Genomic DNA, 21,969 nt, shown 5'->3' on the forward strand with positions numbered 1-21,969 from the left:
CGACCCCCTTCACTTGATTTTTACCCCATGAGCTAGACCCCTTCACACCTATACCTTTAGTCAATGAACTTGAAGTCCTAAGCTATAGATTTCCATGGCGCATTACTAATTATTCAATTATTCATTTAAAGTTACGAATTCAGTAGACGAAGTCGTGAATCTCGTTGAAACAGTGACGAAAATCGTGAATAGCAGATAAAACCCTAACAAACAGGAACCTTCGTCTCTTTAGAAGTAATGAAGGCTCAGGTGACAAATGAAGAAAAAGGTACGGAAATATTCGTTTCACCAACTATGTACTTATTTTATTCCTTTTTTTGTAGAAGAACAAGCTCGCCTCTGCGAGGAGATCGAAAAGCTCTATAATGAGGCAGATGAGATTCTCGGTGAAGTTCGTTTTTTTTTTCTTTTTACCAGTACTCCTATAATACTTCTTACTCTACTGCTTATTTTAAAGGCATCACCCCATGAGTGTGGGGTGGTACTGGTTTGGGGTGGTTTAAGCCTATACGGGGTCGCAGATTGTGGGGAAGAAGGTGATTTCGTTCATCTCTCTCTAGTAGCCATAGAAAACGGCCCGGATGATGCGGTGCGTGAATAAGGCTGGCGTGCTCCAATACAACTCTTCGTAGACAACGGCGCCCCGGAACGCTCGAAGCCTCATATTCGGGGCCGTTTTTTACGGCGATTAGGAAAAGGTGAACGGAATCACCCTCTTTCCCACAATCGGCGACCCCGTATAAGCATAACCCACCTGAAACCTGGACCACCCCAGATTCGTGGGGTAATGCCTTTATCAAGGTTTCATACAGTCGTTTACCTTCCTTTAAAACTAAGATTGGTCCACATCCTAATTTTGAGCCTAATGAAAACTTTGTAATACAGTACTAAACGTTTTTCTAGGTCGTAAGAATGCGCAAAAATTACCCGAAAATAATTGCAGAGCTTAGGAATCTTGAAAACCGTGAGAGGTTCGCACGTTGGGTAAGTTGGCTAAGTTCTAGTTTGGTATTCGGTTCAATATTTTTGCCCTCTGTCTTTAGGCGCAGGCACCCTTGCTATCTGTTTCTTCTGATCCAATTGATGTTGAGAAATTGAAGAAAGAGATAACATTGAAGGTGGACAAAACAAAAACGGTTTCAGAGGAGAGGAAGGAGCTAGAGAAGGAGATTGAAGAGGTGAGAATCTGCTTTCGTTCGACTGGCGTTCACAGAATAGAGGCCCCTTTCGTATCCTTCCGTTATTCCACGGTCTAGGTAGTTTTGATACATAACATAGCGGCAAACTATGCAAAGTTGTCTCTTCAACTTTCAAAATTTCTGAACAACCCTAGCTACTCAAACTCCCCCAATTCATACAGAAAGCAGCGTGGCAAATGTGGAATCCGGTGGGAATCAGATACCACATCTGCTACTTCATCCTATTCTCTGTTTTCGAATGGTTTTCGTTCGTTTTCGATACTTGCTGTTATATTTGGTCCAAATTCTTGAAATTGGAGCGCAATAGACTAAAATAGATTGGATTAGACCAGAATAGACTAGCTGCAAACATAACCTGTAGGGTGTGGAGCTGACCTTGTTTGAAAACTGATACAAGGAATAACTTATCAGGGATTGTGAAGGAAATGGAAACTAACTAAGGTGTCTTTTCTTCCCTCTAGCGAAATTAGAACTCCACTCGAAATGATGATATTCACTTTTATATCGACTGGTTTCCACGATCCTTTCTGTAATTAAGAAATCGGGAGTTCTCAAGGTTTTCTTTTCGAAAATTAGCAACTATGAGAATATTTTTAAAGAAGAAGAAAGACATTGGGAGATTTTATAAGCTTTCTAAACATGTTACGGAATTAAAGTTATTCTCTCAAAGGCAACATATCACAAAGCTGACGTGGTGAGGGAATCCGCGAGAAGAACTAGAGATGTGGTTGTAGTTTGCGGGATCCGGGTGGTTCCGCCCATCTCTCCCCAATCGTAAAGGACGTCGTTGAGCCGCTTTAACGTTAGAACGCTCATCTATGCACTCGTTCCCATCTTCTCAGCAGCCTATCCATTGGTATCACTTAATTAGGCTGGTTAGAAGACATTATTGATCCTCGACCGCTCGCACATGGATGCGGCGCGTGCACAAGGGTGGCGCGTTGCAGTTGAGATAAAAAAAAGAAAGTCGTTTTTTTGCGACAATTGGAGAGAGTGAGCGCAACCAATTCGTAATCCCGCAATCTACAACTCCATCTCTACCTTTTCCCTTGGATTCTCTCACCACGTCAGATCCTTGGTATGCTCCCTTTAAATGAGTCATCCACGTTGATTACCACTTCTTTTGTATTATTACACATATTCGCACCACAATCTATCTGTGATTCAGAAAATCTGACACTGTTAACGTGTGAGAATGAATAGTAGAATTAAGGCGATCTGACAGTTAAAGGTCCTTTGAAATAAGAGAATTACTTGGCGTCCGCCCCATCAATTTGTTGCAACGAACGAAACGCAAAACGTAGTTTCATTTCTTTTGGAACGTTCAGGGTGACAATATGTCGGCGAGAAGATCTTTTTTTGCCATAAAATTTCGCAATATCCCACGCGTCATAGAATTAGACGCTATGTAGCGATAATTCAAAGATTTTGTGGGATTTCTTAACAAGTTAGTGACCTTCGATCAAACTTCTTTGGGAGTCATTTTCACATCTTCCACTTGAGGATTTCAGCAATTTTTAGTGGATTTACACATTATTTTTCGCCGTATGGATGAGAAATCCGTTTCTATCATGACTTCATGGTATTCCCGTTCGTCTACACCCTATCAAGAGTTATACGAAAAATAGTTTAGCTGGAAGCTGAACTCGAAAAATGGGACCGGTACAATAACTCGCTTCTCGATATGCTCACAAGTGAAAAATACGCTCCAATCGATGCGCTACCGCCAGACTTCAAGTTGTCGTAAACGTTTTGTTGTGTATGATTTCACCTCATATCCAATTGGATCTTCTGTGTCGCATGTATTCTTTTCTTTTATCTCTCTATTTTGTATTTCCTGTAGAATCGAGGTTCATAATTGTCAATATAACTTGTAAATATAATGTTTTCAAATTCCCTTTTCCAGTATTCATATCGTCATGTCGTTCGCATTATCTATTCGACGTTTATTACTATATTAATTGCGTTCTGTTTTCTTTATTAGTCACAACAATCAATATAGGTGGCATGCCAAGGCTCGGCGTGGATCCCGAGTACCGGTTAGGCGAAGAGTTAAACCTACCTAGTGGTTTGCGCTCTCGTTCCAGATCGCCACACTCATACGTCGGGTACGTTGTTTTGATGTCATCATTATTTTCTTTCTCAAAAGATTACTTTTACAAGATATAATGCCTTTATGCTTTAATTTTTCTAAATACTGAGAATCTCGAATTGCTTGGTCATCTATCTTTTTTGTCCACGTTGAAAAGTTTTCCATACCAATCATTGGAAAGCACCTCTCATTCGTTTTGTTTTTCTTGTTGAAAGATGGTATATAGGATAGCTAATTTTGAGTGATATAAAGTTTTCGGGGATCTTAATGAAAAAAGTTAAAACGGTAGTATGAAGTATTTTGTCCTTCTCTGCAAAAAAAGAGATAACAAAAGTCTCAGAGCGTATTGTGGAAAAGTTATTAGATTTATGCTGAAGGACCTATGAAGACTGCATTCTGATTTGTGGCGATTAAAGGTAGCGTATCACGAAATTGACGTAGTGTGGAAACCTGGTGGAAAACATAGTTTGGGAGGTAGATTACGAATTTTATCGTGGCACCGCTCAATTAGCCCTAATCTCCCTGAAAAATGGCGTGGACAACGGCGTTTGTTCCTGCGAAGTAGGTGACAACACGCCGCGGGATGTCGAAAATCAATGGCTTTTCCTCAAGACCCTATCCACGTAAAACTAATGAATATGCTGCTGAGAAAACCGTAGCGTCTGGAAGAGTGGCTCAATCTATACAAACCACCTGACTTACTGAAGACGATTAGGGGGACTTGAACTGCCACGCTTCAATTCGTAATCTTCATCCTGAATTCTATGTTTTCCATACTTTGTCAATTTTCTGATACCCTCCCTCTATACCTTTCAGCAGCAAACCCAACGAAAATGCTATTATGACTCTACCCACGAAAGCTTGCACAAGTTACTATAATTACCTTGTTGATTTACGTTGATAGGTCCCCTAAACTACCTAATCGCAGAGTGAGAAGAGAGTAAACGAAATATATTATATAGAATGCTAGTAGCAAGTAAGTGGAAAGTTGAAAAAGAATTTACAGTGCCGTCTTTTACAGCGCAATGCGGTGTAGTTTCAACAATAACTGCAATGCTGCTGCAGCGGACAACTGATCTTAACTTTTGATAATAATGGCGTGTTCAAAGATATTCATTAAGCAGTGGAGATATTGCGCACAACACTTTTGGAAACTTTGACTTTATCTAAATTCACTAAGTGATTAGCGGTGGAGCAGTGCCAAAAGAATCGTGTTTGAACCCAACAGTAGATCAACAGACTTTACACAGCAGTGCGGGGCTCAACCGCTGCCGTGTCGCGTATGCCGATGCGTCTATATGTGCATATGTCTGATAACCAGTCGTTCTGATCGAAAGCATCATTCTTTCTTCTCGTGCCATCAGAGTCTTACTTCGTAACGATTACAGTGAGCAGCATCTTATTTATAGAGGCAGCTGTTTCAGGTGGGGATTCTGCTATACTTCTTTCCTACTTGGCTATGATGCTTCCCCTATATTTGAGAGTTTTTAGAATATCGCATGGTTTATAGTTGTGTCAAAACAACCTGAAACCTGGTGCAATTGAGTTGGCGGTAGCACTCGAAGTGGCGTGGTGGAGGTTTGGTGCTTGCGATCGAGGCAGAGATCGAGCGGCTGCGTTCGACACTCCACGTCCTCACTTCGAGCATGTCCGCTTACCCAACTGCACCAGGGTTGAGATAGTTTTCACTTTAGTATCTCAATCTCAATATTCTGTAGCTAGTACTCAGAAGTTCAAAATCTTTCATTAGTCTACGAAAATTATGACCATAAATGTTTCACGCGGAGAATTTTCGTCGTAAGGCGCCTCAAAACTAGTTTCTAATAATGTTCTACTGAGAATTAGTTGCACAGTCAATTGAGGAAATTCTCTTTTTTCAAAGAAACAATAATGTTTTTTTGTTGTGAGTTTGCTCATGGATGCAATTAAGATCATTGCGGGACTATGCCTACACACTTAAGTGACTAAAACTTATCACTTGAAAAGGAAGGTAAATCCAACTTCAGCAACAAGACAAAATATTCCCGAATTCTTGACGTAAAAATCTATCTGTATAGTTCATAGGGATCACGACAGAGATAGCAGTTATCCTTTATTTTGCAAGCTGCAAAATTTTATTAGCAAGAGTAACCATAAAAGCACAATTCACTCACACGACTTCGCCTCAGCTGGTTCTTTGTGGAAGCCGTGTACGGGACAGGACGAATCATTTTGTGTACTACCAGCTCACACCACTTTCTTCAGTACGTCGCCGTCAATTTATAAAAAGAAAACTAGAACTTGAGCTCCTGCTCAGCTTTACGGAATTCTAGTATACTTCGAAAGTTTAAGATGCATGTGGTGTTGCTCATCGTTCATCACCAATAGTAATTGACCAACCAGTCATTCAGGTACATATCGAAGGAAGAGCAAGAATGGCAAGATCATCAGTTGGCTATGCGTCTTCAAGAGGAGGCTGATCGGGAGAATCTCGCTCTTGCTGAGGACACGCTAGCTCCGGATCAAATAGGTGCGGTATGTTAATGTTTTCATGTGAAGATTGGGTGGGTTTTATACTCAGCAGATCTAGGTCTGCTTATATGAAACGCTGTAGGACTTATAGATCAGGGCGCCCCTTCTTGTTAGCATGTCTTAGTCGTTTTAAATTATATGGTCGCGAAAAGCCAGAACTATTGCGTTGGTCATTTGCAAAACGCAATTAGGGACAGTTGTGAACAAAAACGTAATTTCTTTCTTGTGAGCATTGATGTTCTTGCACTCACGTGGAGTTTTTGGTTTAGAGAAAGTGTATTATGGAATTGTCTTTGAAATCCCACTACGAATAAATAGGGTGTAAATGTAGTTCAGGAGTATCACCGTGGTCACGCTCAATTCCGCCTAATAATCTAGAAAAAGGCGTGTGAAGCAGCCCTATGTGACTCCCTCTCCCCAACAACACAACCTACCTCGGGTAGAAGAACGAGGGCAACTCGCTTATGATCGTCCAAAAGAGTAGCTTTTTCTGCCTATTTGATTTGGGCAAAAGATGAATCAGGAAGGGCGAGTCAACATTGCTCCAATGGAACCGCACATTAGATTGTAAAATCCCTCGTAAAGCACAAAAACCATCCTTAACTCTCAAATGACGTTCCCTTTTTCTCCCTTTTGAGAATTCGTTAGTTCAACCACCGACAGTTTATTACTGGGAGCGAATAGTTGAGTCAGTTGGGGCCCTAAAACCTAAAGCATTGCTCTCGCAGGATCCATGACATGTACGCTAAAGCTTATAAGAAAAAAAGGAAGATAGAGCTGGAACTGCTAATGGTTAAGTTTCCCTAACCTCTCCGAACAGGCCTACTGGAAGTGAATAACTAAGTCTTATCATGTAGTACTTTTATACATGCGATAGTAGGATCCACTGCTCCGATCCCCTTCACTTTTCGACGATTGGCGAAGGGGTTCTCATCGAGCTAGACCCCTTCATCTGACGAGGATCCGACTCCTCCCTATCGCACCTATGAGTACTTTCAAGGAAACCGAAAACCGCCTGAAAGATGGTTTTTCGGCAATCTGCATCTGGCTGTTAAGAGAAGTCTCTTCCCCCCTTTCTCTCTTTCCAACACTACCGTTTACCCGTTGTTGGAGAGAGGACATCACACAGATCTGTTATCTGTTAGACAGTCGTTTTTCTGGATTTGTGTGGGAGGGGAAATTGAACGTGATTCCTTTCATGCTTGTGAACTTCACCTCTACAATTTTCTTCTCGTGGAGAGATACTAAATAGGCAATTCCACGATGTGCTGCCTTTAAACTTGAGCGTGAAGTTTGACATCATGCTCTCAGAAATGGAAGGCATCTCTAAACTCACCTGACTCACCGTTGCGTTTCTCAATGCTAATTTGTAGAGTGACCTTTGATATTGCAAGAAACATCGTTTCCCCTAGCTAAAATCTCCCCTAAAATGTTGTCTCACTTTCATTGTTTCTCAGTCTTCAAGTAAGAACAATTCATTGTTGTAAATGACTTACAATATTGCATTATTTGACTAATGATAATTATTTGCGTAATCCTGGTTGTAATATTCCTTTATCAATTTCGTTCGCTAACTTAGTAACGGTCGAAGGCTTTTCACGTAAAAAACTTTGTATATTATTCTTTTTTCAACAATTCTTTATTAAAAAGTGGGACGCCGTTATTTGCATACTCTCCTAGTAACCCGATTCAAAGTCATTCTTATTTTATCTCTTTCAGCTGCAATCCTAGGGACATCTTTCGATATTCCGTCGAGAAGACATGAACAAGGTGCGTTATTTCAAGCCGACTTCTGAAAAATATTCGATACTCTTCAAAAAAAAACTCATACTGGTAATTAGTGGAATCATTCCGGCAATTTGCGGAAGGATGATATTTTCCGTTTAGAAAGAGTTTTACTTACTCATTTGTGTCTGTCTTACCATCCAATGATTGGTTGAGGAAATTGGGTTGCAGAAATTTTTTTACGCTCAAACCGACTATTTTGCGTTCATCATTGTTTGAGCTGATGATATAGGGCCGCTAGAGATCTGTTATGCTCAAAAAGCAAAGATTAGTGCCACTAACATTTGAAACTTGTGTTTTAAAACAGATTTTTTGGAAACCTATGATTTTCTTGTGGTTTTGAATTAGTATGTGGTCCGTATCTGACGACTACATTTACAGATTGAAATCATAGTAAAACCATGTCTAGTGTAAGGCATTTTTTAGTCCTGTAAATGCAACTTGTGCTGCTGTCGTGGTACTCATTGATTAATGAAGGGTTCCACTGTTTTGAATTGTCGGCGAGCGGCCGGAATCACCGGGCAGACCGCATTTCCGATCTCTTGCAGAGACATCGGCGTTCGGAAGGCTTGTTCTCTAAGTTGTCCTTTGGAGGAATGTCCTGTCTAGGTGTCATATATGTATAAGTTCCTCGTTGTCTTTTTTTTTGTAGGCGAGGAAGTGCTTTCCAATAACTTCTAACTTTTTCAAGAAGTTTTTACACATATCTTTTCTGTCACCCTTGAAGAGTAGCCAAAAGAGGACTTATATGCGATAATTGTAGAACAGAACGACGACAATGATATCACGATCCTTAGCGCAGGAAGTTCTCCCAGTTCAGTGACATCTTCAAATTCTCCTCCACCTACATTGTCAAGATCTGAAGAAGTTCGTAAACAAGAACGTTAACACGACACACTTTCAAATTTTAACTTTTCTCAGTTTTCTCTCTCGTAATTTTTTTTTCTAGGAAATGTATGACGGGGAACTGACCCTTGTAACAGAACACAATGAAGAAGATGATATTGATGGTTCTGATGGATCCGGTGACGTTAGCAACTCTGAAGAAGACGACGAGGAAAGCGACGATAATCTCGTAGAAGAGCAATCTGACGACGATAGTGGTGAAGAGGAAATGCATGGTTCTGAGGTTCTCCTTGCTTCTCCTAAACATCCATATTACTGCTTGTAATGGTTACTGTCACTCTTTGCAATCAAAATGTTTGAATGAAAAATCATTTACACTTGAAACTTTTCCATTAACCCCCTCTCCTCTCCCCCAACTATGTGAAGCAAATCCTGAAGGGGAACAGAAAAGGAAGCGATTCTAATAATCCAGCGATCTTGAAAGGAAATGCTTTTTAGACAAAAACTATGGATTATGCTGAGATTACCAGCTATGCGCGGAACGTAGTTGCGATGCGTGTAATAGTAGTGATACGTGTCGTCGTATGAAAGTTAGTCAAGATTCCTACTCCACGGGAAATTGTGCTCCTCTCTGCGTCCCCTCATTTCTAGAGATTCAATTTGTTACTTTTGAAACTATTCATCACAAGAATCGGAATTTATTGGCAAATGCGTTTGTCTAGAAATACAGTTTAATAGTTCTAATTTACATTCGTACATTTAAAAAAATCTATCGTTTTTAATTTCGGCATCTAACTGATTCAACTGTATACTCTGTGAATTCCGATTAGGTAATGAGAAATCGGCACTTCTGTTCACTATAGTTTAGTCGTAAACTCCTCTTCTACTTAATTTCCTATTTTTGTCGTCCCCCTATAGCATTCTAGTAACCTCAGTTGTGCTTCCGCCTCCCAACTCTGACAATAGTGACATTTGTACTCTAAGAGGACGATATTAGTCTTTTTATGGTTCAGTTTTAATCAAAGTGGCATTGCTTTTTATCCAATATTGCTTAGTTTTTATGCGATTACTGTTTTAGGATGATGCAATATCGGAGTCAGACGATAGTGATGGCAGTGAACAGTCGGAAAGCTCTGATTCGGAGTCATCCGATAGCAGTGACGACGAAGATCCGTTGGGTCCGTTAGGAGCATTCAACAACATTTTAGGCGCAAGTAATCATTTTTCGAATCGGAGGCTGATGCCTAATACTTGTGTTTAATGGATATTATGACTTCTGCATAAGATTTGCTACCATAACACGGACATAACACATCAATCCTGAATCACACGTTATTCTAACCTTCATATAGTCCTAACTGTGTTTGTCCCGACATCTGCCTCGAAGAGCCAGCCTACTCTCATCAAACTGACTATGGAGGACTTTCGTAAAGCATGAATTGGAAAGCGGGTTCGGTGAGGGCCGTGTGTAGGATATTTAGCTTAGCGATCATTGTTTGGTTAGGCGGTGTAGGTTAAAAGCCTCCTATGCTTAGCTTTGGAAGCTTACCATGTTAAGGCACTGAGTATCACTCATTTCTAATAGGTTTGGGAATCATCGGAATTGATTTATCTCTATCGGACTTGGAACAAGTGTTTGAAAGTCATCAGCGTGAAGCTCCTAGAGGTAACTAGCACTTTTACATTAAACTAAACTGGATTCCATTCTAATTACCCCACTTTCAGAATCACACCAGGATTCTGATGAGGACGATGAGCCAGATGACACTGTAATAAGGTGTGTTATTATGAGGATGTATTTCTGTCATCCCTCGTCTTAATTTTCTTCCTTTTATATTTTCTGGTCGTAATTCTAACGATTCCAGGAGTGGTGACTATGGAAGATGTACAATTTGTTTCGAAGAGGTGCCGTATGATCCAGTGGGATGCCTATATTGTCAACAATTAATAGGATGTCGAAGGTATGAGTTTTCCAGTCCCCGCTGATGTGCTTGCTTGTTTAGATCTGTTTGAAAGGTCATTTGATTTTGTACTAATTTAAAACTTTTCATTTTAAAATTGAAGATGTGTGAATCGTTGGTACAAGGCTGCTCGTCGTGCTGATGACGTACAAGTTGACTTTTTGGGAGGGCATCCTCCATCGAATCACAAACAATGTCCATTATGTAGACACGAATGGCCTGAGCAAGTGGAAGCCACTAGTATTTTTCTTCTCAAAGATGATTAACTTTTGGAAGGGCAACATCATGATTATGACTTATGTCCTCTAGACTTTTTCAAATTGTCATTTTTTTCTCAGAAATTATAATTTTATGGATTACGGCGGTTTAGTCTCACTAGGTGCATCGTCAGTTATTTTGCTGCTATATATGGGTCACCAAAGTTTCTCCTCTAGTTGTTGCGCGCAAGATTATGACCGCTTATAGGGAGCATTTTGGGGGTTATTTCTTCAATTGCGGTTGTTTGTTTATCAAGCTCACATGTCTTGACGTACCTTTCTTTTTTTTTCGCTCAATGTTTCACTAGTATTATCTTGCTAACTGGTGGTCCAATTTTCGGGTAGTCTGGCCAAATGTAATTTCTGTAGTTCGCCAGCTATTTTCCTTCGTACTTCGAAGAGTAAATACTGCATAACTTTTGTTCTTCTGAGGAGGTCATGCTCCATCACATAAGAGTAGTCGATTTGTAATTAGTATTATTGCAGATGTAATATTTTAATCTCAGTAGGGGTATGCTGATTCTATGAATGCAATGCACTGAATTGTGACGAAGGTGCAATCTGTGCTTGGTAGACTGTTTATGATTTTTGTAATTGCTTGTGCTTATCATTTTTCCATGAAATTTTACTCTCGATACGTTTTAGTTCGTGAATGTCTTTCCTTGCTCTTGTGCATGCTTGAATCTGTACTAAAGTGAAGTTTACAGTTGAGACTTGTCGGTATGAATAAGTGGAGGACAATATATGAAGTCTTGAATTATGAATAAGAAGTGAAATAAAAATAAACAAACAAACGAAATTCTTTTAGAGGTGACGATAATTTTTATGCGTTCTGGGGTCCTCTTTTATTGGAATCACACCGTTTATTTTATTCGAAAAGATTGCGGCACATCTGTTCCATGCTCTTTCCCAGTATATTCACACTCTTACTCGAAAACGAAAGTGCTGGAGATCATACGGACTGCTTGCTGATTTAGTCCATTTGTTTGGGTCCCATCAAGGAGGGAATTGTTTGTTGTGCAGAATGTCTACACAACCACTTCATTAATTAAAACAATTTGATTCTAGTGACTGTAATAAGCGCTGGGATTTTTTTACGATTTATGTATAACACACATTCCACTGTCGATTTCTAACATCCTGACAATGAAAGTGAATATTCTGGAAGAAACGTGATCCACACCCTTTACAACCTTGGTTTATTTCGCGTTGTCCCGACATTGACTATCTTCGTGAGAATCGGCCGTTTAGCTACTGAATCCTTCTCTGATTCCAGTAACAAACCGCAACGCGAAATTTTCTGGGCTGGTCAGGTTTTAATGGTTCTCCACAAACCTCTTCCTAAGGCAATAAAGAAAGAAACAAAGAAATGTCACGTTATTTGTTAGGAACTCATTTTTTACTTTGTGTTGTAACTCATTTCGGGTACGGTAATATCATATCGAGATTTGGAGTTTCTTAACCGTGATGTAACTACATATAGCCACCATTGTTTGCATAGATATTTGCAGAGAAGGATCTAATCACGTTCAGATGTGAAACGGGTTCTACCGTTTGCGCGGAAACGCGCTTACAGTCTGATCAAGCTTTGAATTAGAAGGAATGACCGGATAAGATTGCACGGTCCGATAAACACAACATACATGCATAGATACACATGTGTATACTTAACCAATATCAAGTAAATGAACAATTAAGTGTTTTATTAGCAAACATAGTTACGTCTCAGAAATTTAAAACATGATTAAACTGCTAAATATACAATACGCTTGTAACATTAGATAATACCACGTTTCCTCTGTTCGTCCACCGAATAGCAGTAAAGTTCACATTCCTGAACGGAAAAAAAATCAATATAGAAAGAACAACAAGAAAACGAAGGGAAGTGTTGTCTAGAACTTTGATTATTGTTTCCCAGACGACAGAATCCTGGATAAATTAGGCGAGATTAAATGAATATGAGGGAAGCTACTCTCGGATGGCAACGTTCAAATATCAGTAGTCCATCCGATGATAAAGTAGGCTCGAAACGACATGAACGGCACGGTGCATTTGCGTACACGCTCGAAACGGCGCGGTGGAGACCGAAGTTGAAGCTGAGGTGGGATCATCGCAAACTGCAGCGATGGGTGGCGCCAGCAGGGGTTCCAGTACGCTCCTAACCACTACGCTCCACCGAAGCGCCTCGAGAGGACCAGGGTACGCAATTGCACCGCGTTTCACGCCGTTTTGACCCCACTATATAGTTGCATCAAAGTTCGGTGTAGTTGCGTAAGCTGATATCCCGAAACGGCGCACTGGAGCTAGAGGTTGTGGTTGAGGTGGGATCGTCGTCGGGTTCATTCGAGCTGCAGCGATAAGTGATATTGGCGAGGGTCCCAACTCGATGGGAACCGACGCTACATACGTAGTTGCACCGAGGTTCAGGTTGTTTCTACTTAACTATACTTGGAGCTTGCCCACGACTTCAAGCTATTGGACGACGACCATTAGAGTGAACCTCGAGTTAATATTCGAGATTTTTTTTCAAAGAGGGGATGTAGCAATGTTGCTTGGAAATTACTTCCTTCATTATCCTTTTTATATCGAAGGCTTTTGAAGGGTGCGAATAGTGGAGCTCTCACCAGAATTTTCTTTTCCTCAATTCAAGCAGTGGGTTACAATTCTACTGATGAATCTTAGTGTTTAAATAAGAAATCTATTGCCACTTCGATTGTCTCAGTGATTCTTGGACGATTACCGCTAAAAATTGTCTGATGATTCGCAGAGATGGAGGCGAAACGGAGACCCATTAAATCCCTACTCCCATACTCTTACAATTCTATTCTATAACAAAACTTTCATTGAAATATTTTGACGGTTTAAAGAAAAAGGAACGTACACCTCACTTCACCCTCTTACACTAAACATTTGGTTCCCTTCTCATACGACACTTTCACCTTTCAGTACCAAATAGAAAAAAAAACTCAAGAAGTACTTATCTTTGAGAAAAAAGGGGGAAGTAAAAACTGAATGAATCATATTTTTCCCCATTACAGTTTTCAATTTTGCAGCAGAATCTGTACGTGTAAGAAAAGTTGCAAAACAAACAAAAGAAGGATTCCCTCAACCAATAAACGAATTGTGACGATGTTATGCAACTTTTCGCTTCGGTGACAATCTTATTGCTGTAACATCGCTATGAGTGTTTCGGCCTTGAAACATTGCAGTTGCAGAAATCGATGCTTTATTGCAGATAGATAGAAGTAAATAGTAGATAAGGTACAGAATGGAAATCTAAAAATGCCTGACAGAATGGTTTCCGGGTGCACCTCTGAGTTAATCCACCTCCGATGATTGAAGCTACTTCTCTTGTGATAATTGGTGCATCTTTTCTAATCACGTTTGGACACAGTTTTACATTTCCAAGAAATCACACTCCCACGTTCCTATACGATACGTTCTACCAAAAAAAGATCGGATTCAGATTTGTTAAAAAAAAAATCCCTAGCTAGAAATTGGAATCAATTCTACAGTGGGGATGAGGGGGGAGGGGGAGAAATTAGTTAGGATAACAAGGATAGATCCGATCCCAAAAAATGATGCTGTTTATGCTATCGAACATGGATAAAAATTCTCAAGAAAAAATTTGATCATGAAGAGAATTGTGGATGCAACTACAGCAAGGTTTTAAAAAGTCTGTACGAATTGAGCGCGAAAGGAAACAAATCTGCTCTTAAAATAACTGGAAGACAAAGTAGCAAAACCATTGAGAGTGAAAATTACCATGATTAACGAGTTAAGAGGTTTCTATAGTTTCACCAAGCCGAACTCAAATGAAGAAGGGCAGCGAAGCGAAAACAATCCGGGAAGAATTCCCCATACACCACGTCAAAAGCAGCGTTTCACGTAATTGACATTGTTGGTGTCTCTTTGAGCAATTATAGAGTTCGATATGCATGTGTAGATTACGTATGATATGTATGATTACGAGTGTGGGCATGGCTCTGTTCAATTTCCTTTAATCGTCCTGAAGAACGGCGTGAGAAATGGCGTTTCTTCTCACGAGATACGTCAGAACGCGCCTCTTGTACTGTTCACTCAGCAGCCTATTCATGGTTTTTACTTGAGTAAGCCGATAAGTAGACCCCATCGATTTTTGATTGTTCTCTCTTGGATACGGTGCGTGCAGAAGGGCGGTGCGTTCTCACGTACTTTGTAGGAACAAATGCAATTCTCACGCCATTTCTCAGGATGACTAGGATGGATTCAGCGTAAACACGCCCACACTCGTAATCTACATCTCAAGCTATATTTGCTCACAGAGACCCAACACCGTCAGTTACGTAGCACGCTACCTTTAGACAGCGTATAGAACGTCGAAAGTACGAAACGCTCTAATGTCTACCCAAATTTCCATCACATGGTCGACTACTTCTCTACGTTCGTCCGTCCCGTGCGCGTCGCCAACATTGTCCACGCGGAGTTTTTCCGACGACCATCTGATGGAAACAGCAACAAACAACAACGAATGAGCCGTAGGGATTGAGGTGGGGTCATCGCTAGCTCTGTTAGCAGCGGTTAATGATGGCACCGAGGGTCCCGACTCGACCCAACCGCTGCGACCCACCGCGTCGCTTCAAACGCGGTTACTTATGCAGCTGAACCAAGGTTTATGCCGTTTTGACCCGACTATGGATCACACAGTCAAGCTAGAACTTCTAATGTCTGGTAGAGGGATTCATGGCAAAGCTGTGTTTGAGGTACAGTCCTTTTCGATCAATATCAAGACATCCCAACCTTTCAACGCAAACATCCTACGTTTTAGACTCGACTGTACTCAACGTAGCTTACATATTACCACAGAGCCAAGGTACACTATTCTGGAGTAGGTGTGTGTGTGTGAAGGCCCCCAGCGCCTCTTTACCGCTCCCTCAGACTAGGTAGTAATTGATCGATACGAATCGACGACGCAATCATCACGGCTCTTTTTGTTTTGTTGGTTTGCAAAAGTGGAATGTCGAAAGTGCAAAAATCCCGGTGTCATTGCAATCGAAGAAGTGAAACTTTCAGTTTTTTACGTTATTCTTTATTGAAATCATATTATGATCAGCATTATCCTTACCTCACCTCCGTGATTTACAAAATAACTACGAGTTTGAAATTGAAATATAATCCAATAACAAGAATAGAGTCATTTACCTGTTTAGTTCTAGGAGATCTCCAGAGATTGAAGTCCAGTTCAGGGCAATAGGGGAAGATGTATGGTTCACATTGGTCAGTGTTAGTGAAGCGGTTCACCTATAAGTGTAACCTCAGTGAAAAGCTGAATTGACTTGACTTTCAAGGGCAGCATACCACGAATCTGACATGGTGAGGGAATTCGCAGAAAAGTTATAGGTGGGGTTGTAGGTAGCGAGATCCGGCGTGGTGGCGTCTCTCCCTGATCGTGAAAAACCGCGTGGGAACCGCTTTAATTCCTACTTCCTAGAGGTAGGTTAGAATGTGCCACCCTGTACACGTTCCAGTTCCCTCAGCTGGCTGTTCAATTGTTTTACTTGAATAGGCTGTCGAGACCTCATTGATTTTCGACTGCTCGCACGTGGACGCGGCGCGTGCACAAAGGTGGCGCATTGTAACCGAAATCGTCATTTAAAAAACCGCGTCTTCCACAACGTTTTTTTTTACAACGATTAGGAAGATATGACCGGAACCACCACGGGTCCCGCAATCCCCAACCGCATCTCTAGCTTTTTCCTCACCACTTCAGATGTATGGTATGCCGTCTTTAAGTCATCCAAAAACTCACCCTCCTAAACCAACGGTGCACCTTTTGAGCTGGATCACGGCTATTAAGCGTTACATTCGGGCATCCATTGACAATCAGGTCATGCCAGAGTATGAACGGCATCGGATCACAACCGCGTGCTGGAGAGCCGATCGGACAAGCGCATAACTAAATAGGAACCTTTTCTAATGAGTGCCTTCAATAACATTGCGGACGTTTCACAAATAATCTTTTCTTTCTTTCTTGGGAATATATGTTTCACGAGGATTTTTGGTATAGTCAGGTCAAAATGACATGAAGCACCTACGTAAGCGGCTGCGTTCGAAGCGGTACGATGGGACGTAGCGGTTAGGTTGATGACTAACCATTGCTACCAGCACTCATTGCTGCAGTTTGGGATGGTCCCACCTTGATCCCGGCAGCTAGCTTCACCGTACCGCTGCGAGAGCAGCCGCTTACGCAACTGCACCGAGCCTCATGGTGGTTTTGACCCGATTATAGCAGGTTATTTATAATTATTCGATTTGGGCACTTAAATTTCTAGCATGTGAATCTTTTTCTTGTTTCGAATATGTCTCATGTCTCTGTGCAATATTCGTTATTACACGTATTATTTGCAGTTTTTGTCCCTTATTTGCTATTTGTTCAGCAACTGACTTCTTCAGAAGAAGAATGACAGTTCCTTGAGATTCCAATGTTCCTGAAACCGTCGATTACAAGAACATAGACATGCTCTTGGTCAGTAGAAGGAAAAGGTGAGCTTTGTTGGTTGCTGTTCTCTCATGAACGTTAGAATTTACTGTGTTCTGAGCAAAGATGTTTATTGTTTATCAGTTATCGGTTAATTATCAGTTAACCAACTTTTGTTCTTTTTTTCAAAATTGTCTAATTATGGAAGCGGAGAAACAAGTTCTGAAGGCTGCATTTTCTTTGAAGAAATGCTAGGGAATAAAAATATGAGGCAAAATAGATTGTTCCTTTGGTACGCAAGTTTTTCGATAAACAACATAGTTAGCAAAAGTGGCTTCTTTGAAAACTTTCAATGGCTAATATGGGACATTTTTGAGGCTTTCATCTTCCTCAATTTGCGATTATCTCTCGCATTGTTGAAGAGCGAAGACGGGTAAAGGAAGCAAAAATGTAGAAGAGTATTTCATTCGTTAATTTTTTTATTTTGGTTTGTAGCGTCTATTGTAAAACGTGAGTTGGGTCAGTCATATGCATATTTCTGCCACTGATTCAATACGGAGTATGTATGCTTTCAAATAAGCAGTAAGTACTCGGTTCAAAGAAATGCCATCTAGGTTCACTCATCGTAACCGCACTTTTGATTGCCTCGAATATACAGTAACTATTAGAAAAAGTACTAGTTTGTAATTGGTGATTGGTTATAGTAGTGGTTCACACCTTTTATGACTCCCCCCAACGATTGCACCTTGATCCTGCAATCATGATCATAATCCAGCCAGTTCTCCACAGCAACAACAACACGAACTACCAAAAACGAGAATCTCAAAGCCCAGTGTTTATCCTTCCGCTTTAAGGATGATTATGGATATGAAGTGGTTTTAAGTAGTGTTTGCGTTGAACCACTTCATAGTTGTGGCTTTTTTTGTAATCATACACGAATATAACCGGTTATTTTTGTTTAATGTTGTTTACAAGCACCACTTTGGACATTTATAATTAGTAGGAAAAAAATCGCGTAATTGATGCCCTATACTCGGTATTTTTTTACTGATGTCCGCGTATTTTAAAATGAAGACCCGCACAGCTCTTGTTGTGGAAATGCTGCCTACCTTGTAAATTTTTGGAGGGGAAGCATGTTCACAAATATTTCACATATTGATGAATTTTGGAAAAAACCGTAATTGTAAGTCTTTTCAACACTACCATGGAGAGATTTTTTTAAGCTGAGTGACTTATCTGGACTCTACTTGAGTCATTTTAATGTTTAGTTTGTTTTGAAGTGGGAATGCTACATTTTTCTTTCTTATTGTTTTATATTTCTTTTTCTTTTGAATCAAAGAGCAGGTTCTGTCATCTCGGACCACTTGTTCCTTCTTCGATTTCATAATACGGTTAGTTAAATTTTAGATATGATTAAAAGAACGTTATTATTTTCTATCACAACCCACGATATTATCCTTTAAGAGGTATAACGTAGAAATTTCGCTGCACGGTTCTTTCTCCTTGGCTGATTGTACAACTACAACCGTTCATTGCATCTGCGTGCAGACGAAGCTGCGCTGCAGTCGATCAGTGTAATATAAGTACCGAATATACATACGTAAGAGAAGTGTTGCAAAATTTATTACTGATCTTATTACTGGTGCCAATTTCCCACCCAACCATATCACTGCACACTTTTTTTGAAGATCATTTCGGAGGTAAACACGTACTTTTCCAACAAGTTTGGATTCTTAAGTATTTCACTGAAGGAGAACCTGATATTCTGTTCCTGTGATTGACACGGTTTGCGGTCAATACAATATTTCGTTGTTTTATCCGTTCGCTTTGCGAATACAACGCACAGCACACTTCAGTTATAATTTCAGTAAATCACTAGCATTTTAATAATCAAATAATGCGCTTCTACTGGGCTGCAACCAATCCGCGCCGCTCTTCTTCGGTTCAAAATGCTGTCACCTCTCAAAGTTCCCAGTTCTTAATATGACAAATTCCTGGAAACAGGCCTATTAAAGGTACCTACATGATTACTTTGCATTGAAACATTTGTCCCGTTCTTGGTAGGGCATCTGTGTTCTCCCATCCCCTACCTACAGTATATTTGCATCCCACGGGGAGTCGATCACTATAGCGAAGAATGAAGGAAGGCAAGGTAGTGTGGAGGAGTGTTAAGCTTTGTGTCCTTCTCACAGCACTGCTGGGATGAGAACCCCATATGTTTTCCGTAATTGATGTCGCTGGTGCTGTTTCTGTAGTGATTTATTTATATGCATTGTTTTTCGAAAACCTCCAGTAAATCTTTTTATTCCCGAGATACTAGAGAATTGTGTATTTTTTCTGGTATCCGACGACAAACTTCCCAGCGGTTTCACGATTCTCCCATAAATTCGATCCAACTGAGACTTAGCAGCGAGATGAAAGAAGGACGCTTCCGTTTTTCATCTTCTCGCTAAGTGCACTGACCCTGTTTCTGGCGGTGAAAAACCCCGTTAAACGCAAATATTAAAAGAGCGACATTTCAAATTAGCAATCTAGAAATGAAGCCGGTTCTTAACGCATCAAGTTGGGGGACTTTTTTGTGGGTATCATTGCAGCTCTGTGGCAACGAGTATCTGCTGGAACGACGAGAATGTCTCCGTCATCGAATCGAAAGCGAAATCGTAAAGATGACAGTTTTTATACCATACCCCAATGAGAACGAAAGAGCGTCAGATAAGGTAGTTCCACTTATCGATTCTTTTCAGCGCATGTCTTCAGAAGCAATAAAATCAAATAAATAAATAGTAAAATCGATCAAATAAGCATCAAAACGGATTAGACTATGTGCTAGATTATAGTAGTTTTATATAGTCGGCCTCCTTGGCCAAGAATAAACCCATTCCGGCCATACATCAGTGAAAGAGGTATGGGGAAATGTTGATAGTAAGAGATAGATCGGTTCAGAAAAGAGATAATCCTTGCTCAGAGCGAGGGTTTGCACTCTTGACCTGGTTTGTGGTGTGCTCCTGGTGCAAGCAGATCTCTTACATGTCTTTTTACTCCACTGACTTCGGCGGCAGAGAGTTCCCATGGCAGAGTTAATTTTTTTCTCCTCTTATATGTTAAAACAACATTAAAGTGATGTTGGGGTTTTGTGATGACTAAGAAGCGGTACCTGAGATGTTTAACGTAGATGATGAGGTACTGAATCAAATTTCTTGACACCTTGGAGAACAAGCTGGATAAAAATTTTTACACTCCTAGTTTCTGTCACGCTAACTGTCGTGAATTTATAGGCTTGCTTCGAATTCAAACAGCATGTCTGATGAAAAGAAGTTGAAGAACTTATGATTTTGGCAAAATCAAAGCAAAACTCGAAGATATATGAGTCAGCACATTTCTTCCCTCATAGAAAATCGCCTAGTTGAGGTAACTTTAACAGCAAGACTAGCTAGCTATCTATGCAGTTCATTTTCAGTCGAACCACTTAACCGATGTGGAAAAATGTTAACGAATATGGTGGACTAGCAACACATGAAACACTTGCTGCAAATTGTTTCACATATCCACACTTTTTTTTGGCATGGACCGTAATATTGGCATTTGTGCTCGACATTTTTGAAAGAAGACGTTTTGATTAGTCATATAGCGTAAAATGTTTTGAGGAACGGGAGAAAGGGCAACTTTTGTCGAAGAGCGAAAGTGAAAAGATATGGGAAGATTGATAAATCTTTGCGGACTATTTTGGGCAATGTATAATTTTCATAAAGGGGAATCAAAACAATTGTTACCTGACAGCCATTTCTTTCGGTTACCACAGCACAGTCAAGACCTGTGCATAACATAGGCGGACAATTGTCAACGATCAACTTCCCAAGATCGGCTATGACTGACGATTGACTGCCTGGAAAGTGGTCAGTTCTCGTGGACAGTAGCCACACAAGGTTATTTTAAGAAATTTCACACACAGTCTACGAAACTTGGCTTGAATATTAGGTGATACTATGCTAATCATAGAAACGAAGATAGAACTTTCTGTTTTTTCCCATCTTTGATCTTAGATTTGCGGATTTCCCTGAAACCTTTACGGATAGACCTTTAGGGATCTTTCTGAAAGCTGTGGCAGTTTAGAACAATTACATTACGTCTCTTAAGCTTGATACGACGTAGCCGCAAAAAAGAAAAGAATTGATGGAAAAACCTGGTGCAGAACCTCGATAAGAAATTTATTCCATTTCTGAGTGAAAGAGGTTATTTGCATATAAATGGTTGATCTTTTTCTATTAGGAACTATTAGCGGAAACTGTTTTTCCCCGAGTATGTGCCAGACAAGGAGATGCGCGTTTTAGATTTCTATGCATATGACTTCGATAACCGTTTTGTAAATAGTTGCAGCTACTTCTGGAGGATTGTTCTCCAGTGTTGGTTCCAAAGAAGAAGGAAGTGAATGATAAAGTGCCTGAGGGAATCAATGCGTTTGACATGCTCCAACGTATTCAACTTCAGGTTGGAGACGTTTGAGATTTATAAATTTGAATTTATAAAAGCTTACGGGGCTAGCCAATGTGTCAAGTCAGTTTTTTTTATCCTCCCGGTGAAGTCTGGTACCAGCTTACCAACCCCGGAAAGATGTAGGGTTTGGTTGGCTTGGGGTGGTTTCGAGTCAGTCCAACCTCTCTTCAACTCCGCTACACCTCCATCCCCTCATGTTTCCATTTATGTCAATGAATTGGGATAGATTGCTATTTCGATTGCTACTCATGTTACTTCAATATTCGTCGTAAAAATAGATTCAAAGAAGCTGAAACATACGCTGAGAGTATACGACGATCGCACAGCCAAGAATACTTGTTGCCAATAATAGTTGTAACCGTGACAACAT

General features: G+C 40.4%; 3 protein-coding genes across 4 annotated transcripts; 2 read left to right on the top strand and 1 right to left on the bottom strand.

Moving 5' to 3' along the window:
* Positions 1-237: 237 nt before the first annotated feature.
* Positions 238-2,946, top strand: RB195_013301 (uncharacterized protein; the record flags this gene model as incomplete). Its single annotated transcript, XM_064203055.1, has 5 exons — positions 238-268; positions 324-391; positions 904-984; positions 1,044-1,178; positions 2,833-2,946. 5 exons carry the CDS (start codon positions 238-240, stop codon positions 2,944-2,946), a joined length of 429 nt encoding a protein of 142 aa, XP_064058936.1.
* A 260-nt stretch (positions 2,947-3,206) lies between these two features.
* RB195_013302 (uncharacterized protein) lies at positions 3,207-10,660 on the top strand (the record flags this gene model as incomplete). Of its 2 annotated transcripts, none has more annotated exons than XM_064203057.1 (10): positions 3,207-3,307; positions 5,682-5,800; positions 7,522-7,572; positions 8,351-8,454; positions 8,537-8,716; positions 9,512-9,647; positions 10,019-10,099; positions 10,159-10,210; positions 10,299-10,394; positions 10,498-10,660. In XM_064203057.1, 10 exons carry the CDS (start codon positions 3,207-3,209, stop codon positions 10,658-10,660), a joined length of 1,083 nt encoding a protein of 360 aa, XP_064058937.1. The 2 variants fall into 2 exon arrangements, with proteins under 2 accessions (XP_064058937.1, XP_064058938.1); XM_064203056.1 differs by having other exon boundaries at positions 9,512-9,611.
* A 1,768-nt stretch (positions 10,661-12,428) lies between these two features.
* Positions 12,429-21,969, bottom strand: RB195_013303 (uncharacterized protein; the record flags this gene model as incomplete). Its single annotated transcript, XM_013445609.2, has 5 exons — positions 12,429-12,485; positions 15,833-15,931; positions 16,440-16,586; positions 20,879-20,991; positions 21,900-21,969. The coding sequence occupies 5 exons, from the start codon at positions 21,967-21,969 to the stop codon at positions 12,429-12,431; spliced, it is 486 nt and encodes a 161-aa protein (XP_013301063.2).

The sequence above is a fragment of the Necator americanus genome, chromosome V (assembly GCF_031761385.1).
Source record: "Necator americanus strain Aroian chromosome V, whole genome shotgun sequence".
Classification (NCBI taxonomy): domain Eukaryota; kingdom Metazoa; phylum Nematoda; class Chromadorea; order Rhabditida; family Ancylostomatidae; genus Necator; species Necator americanus.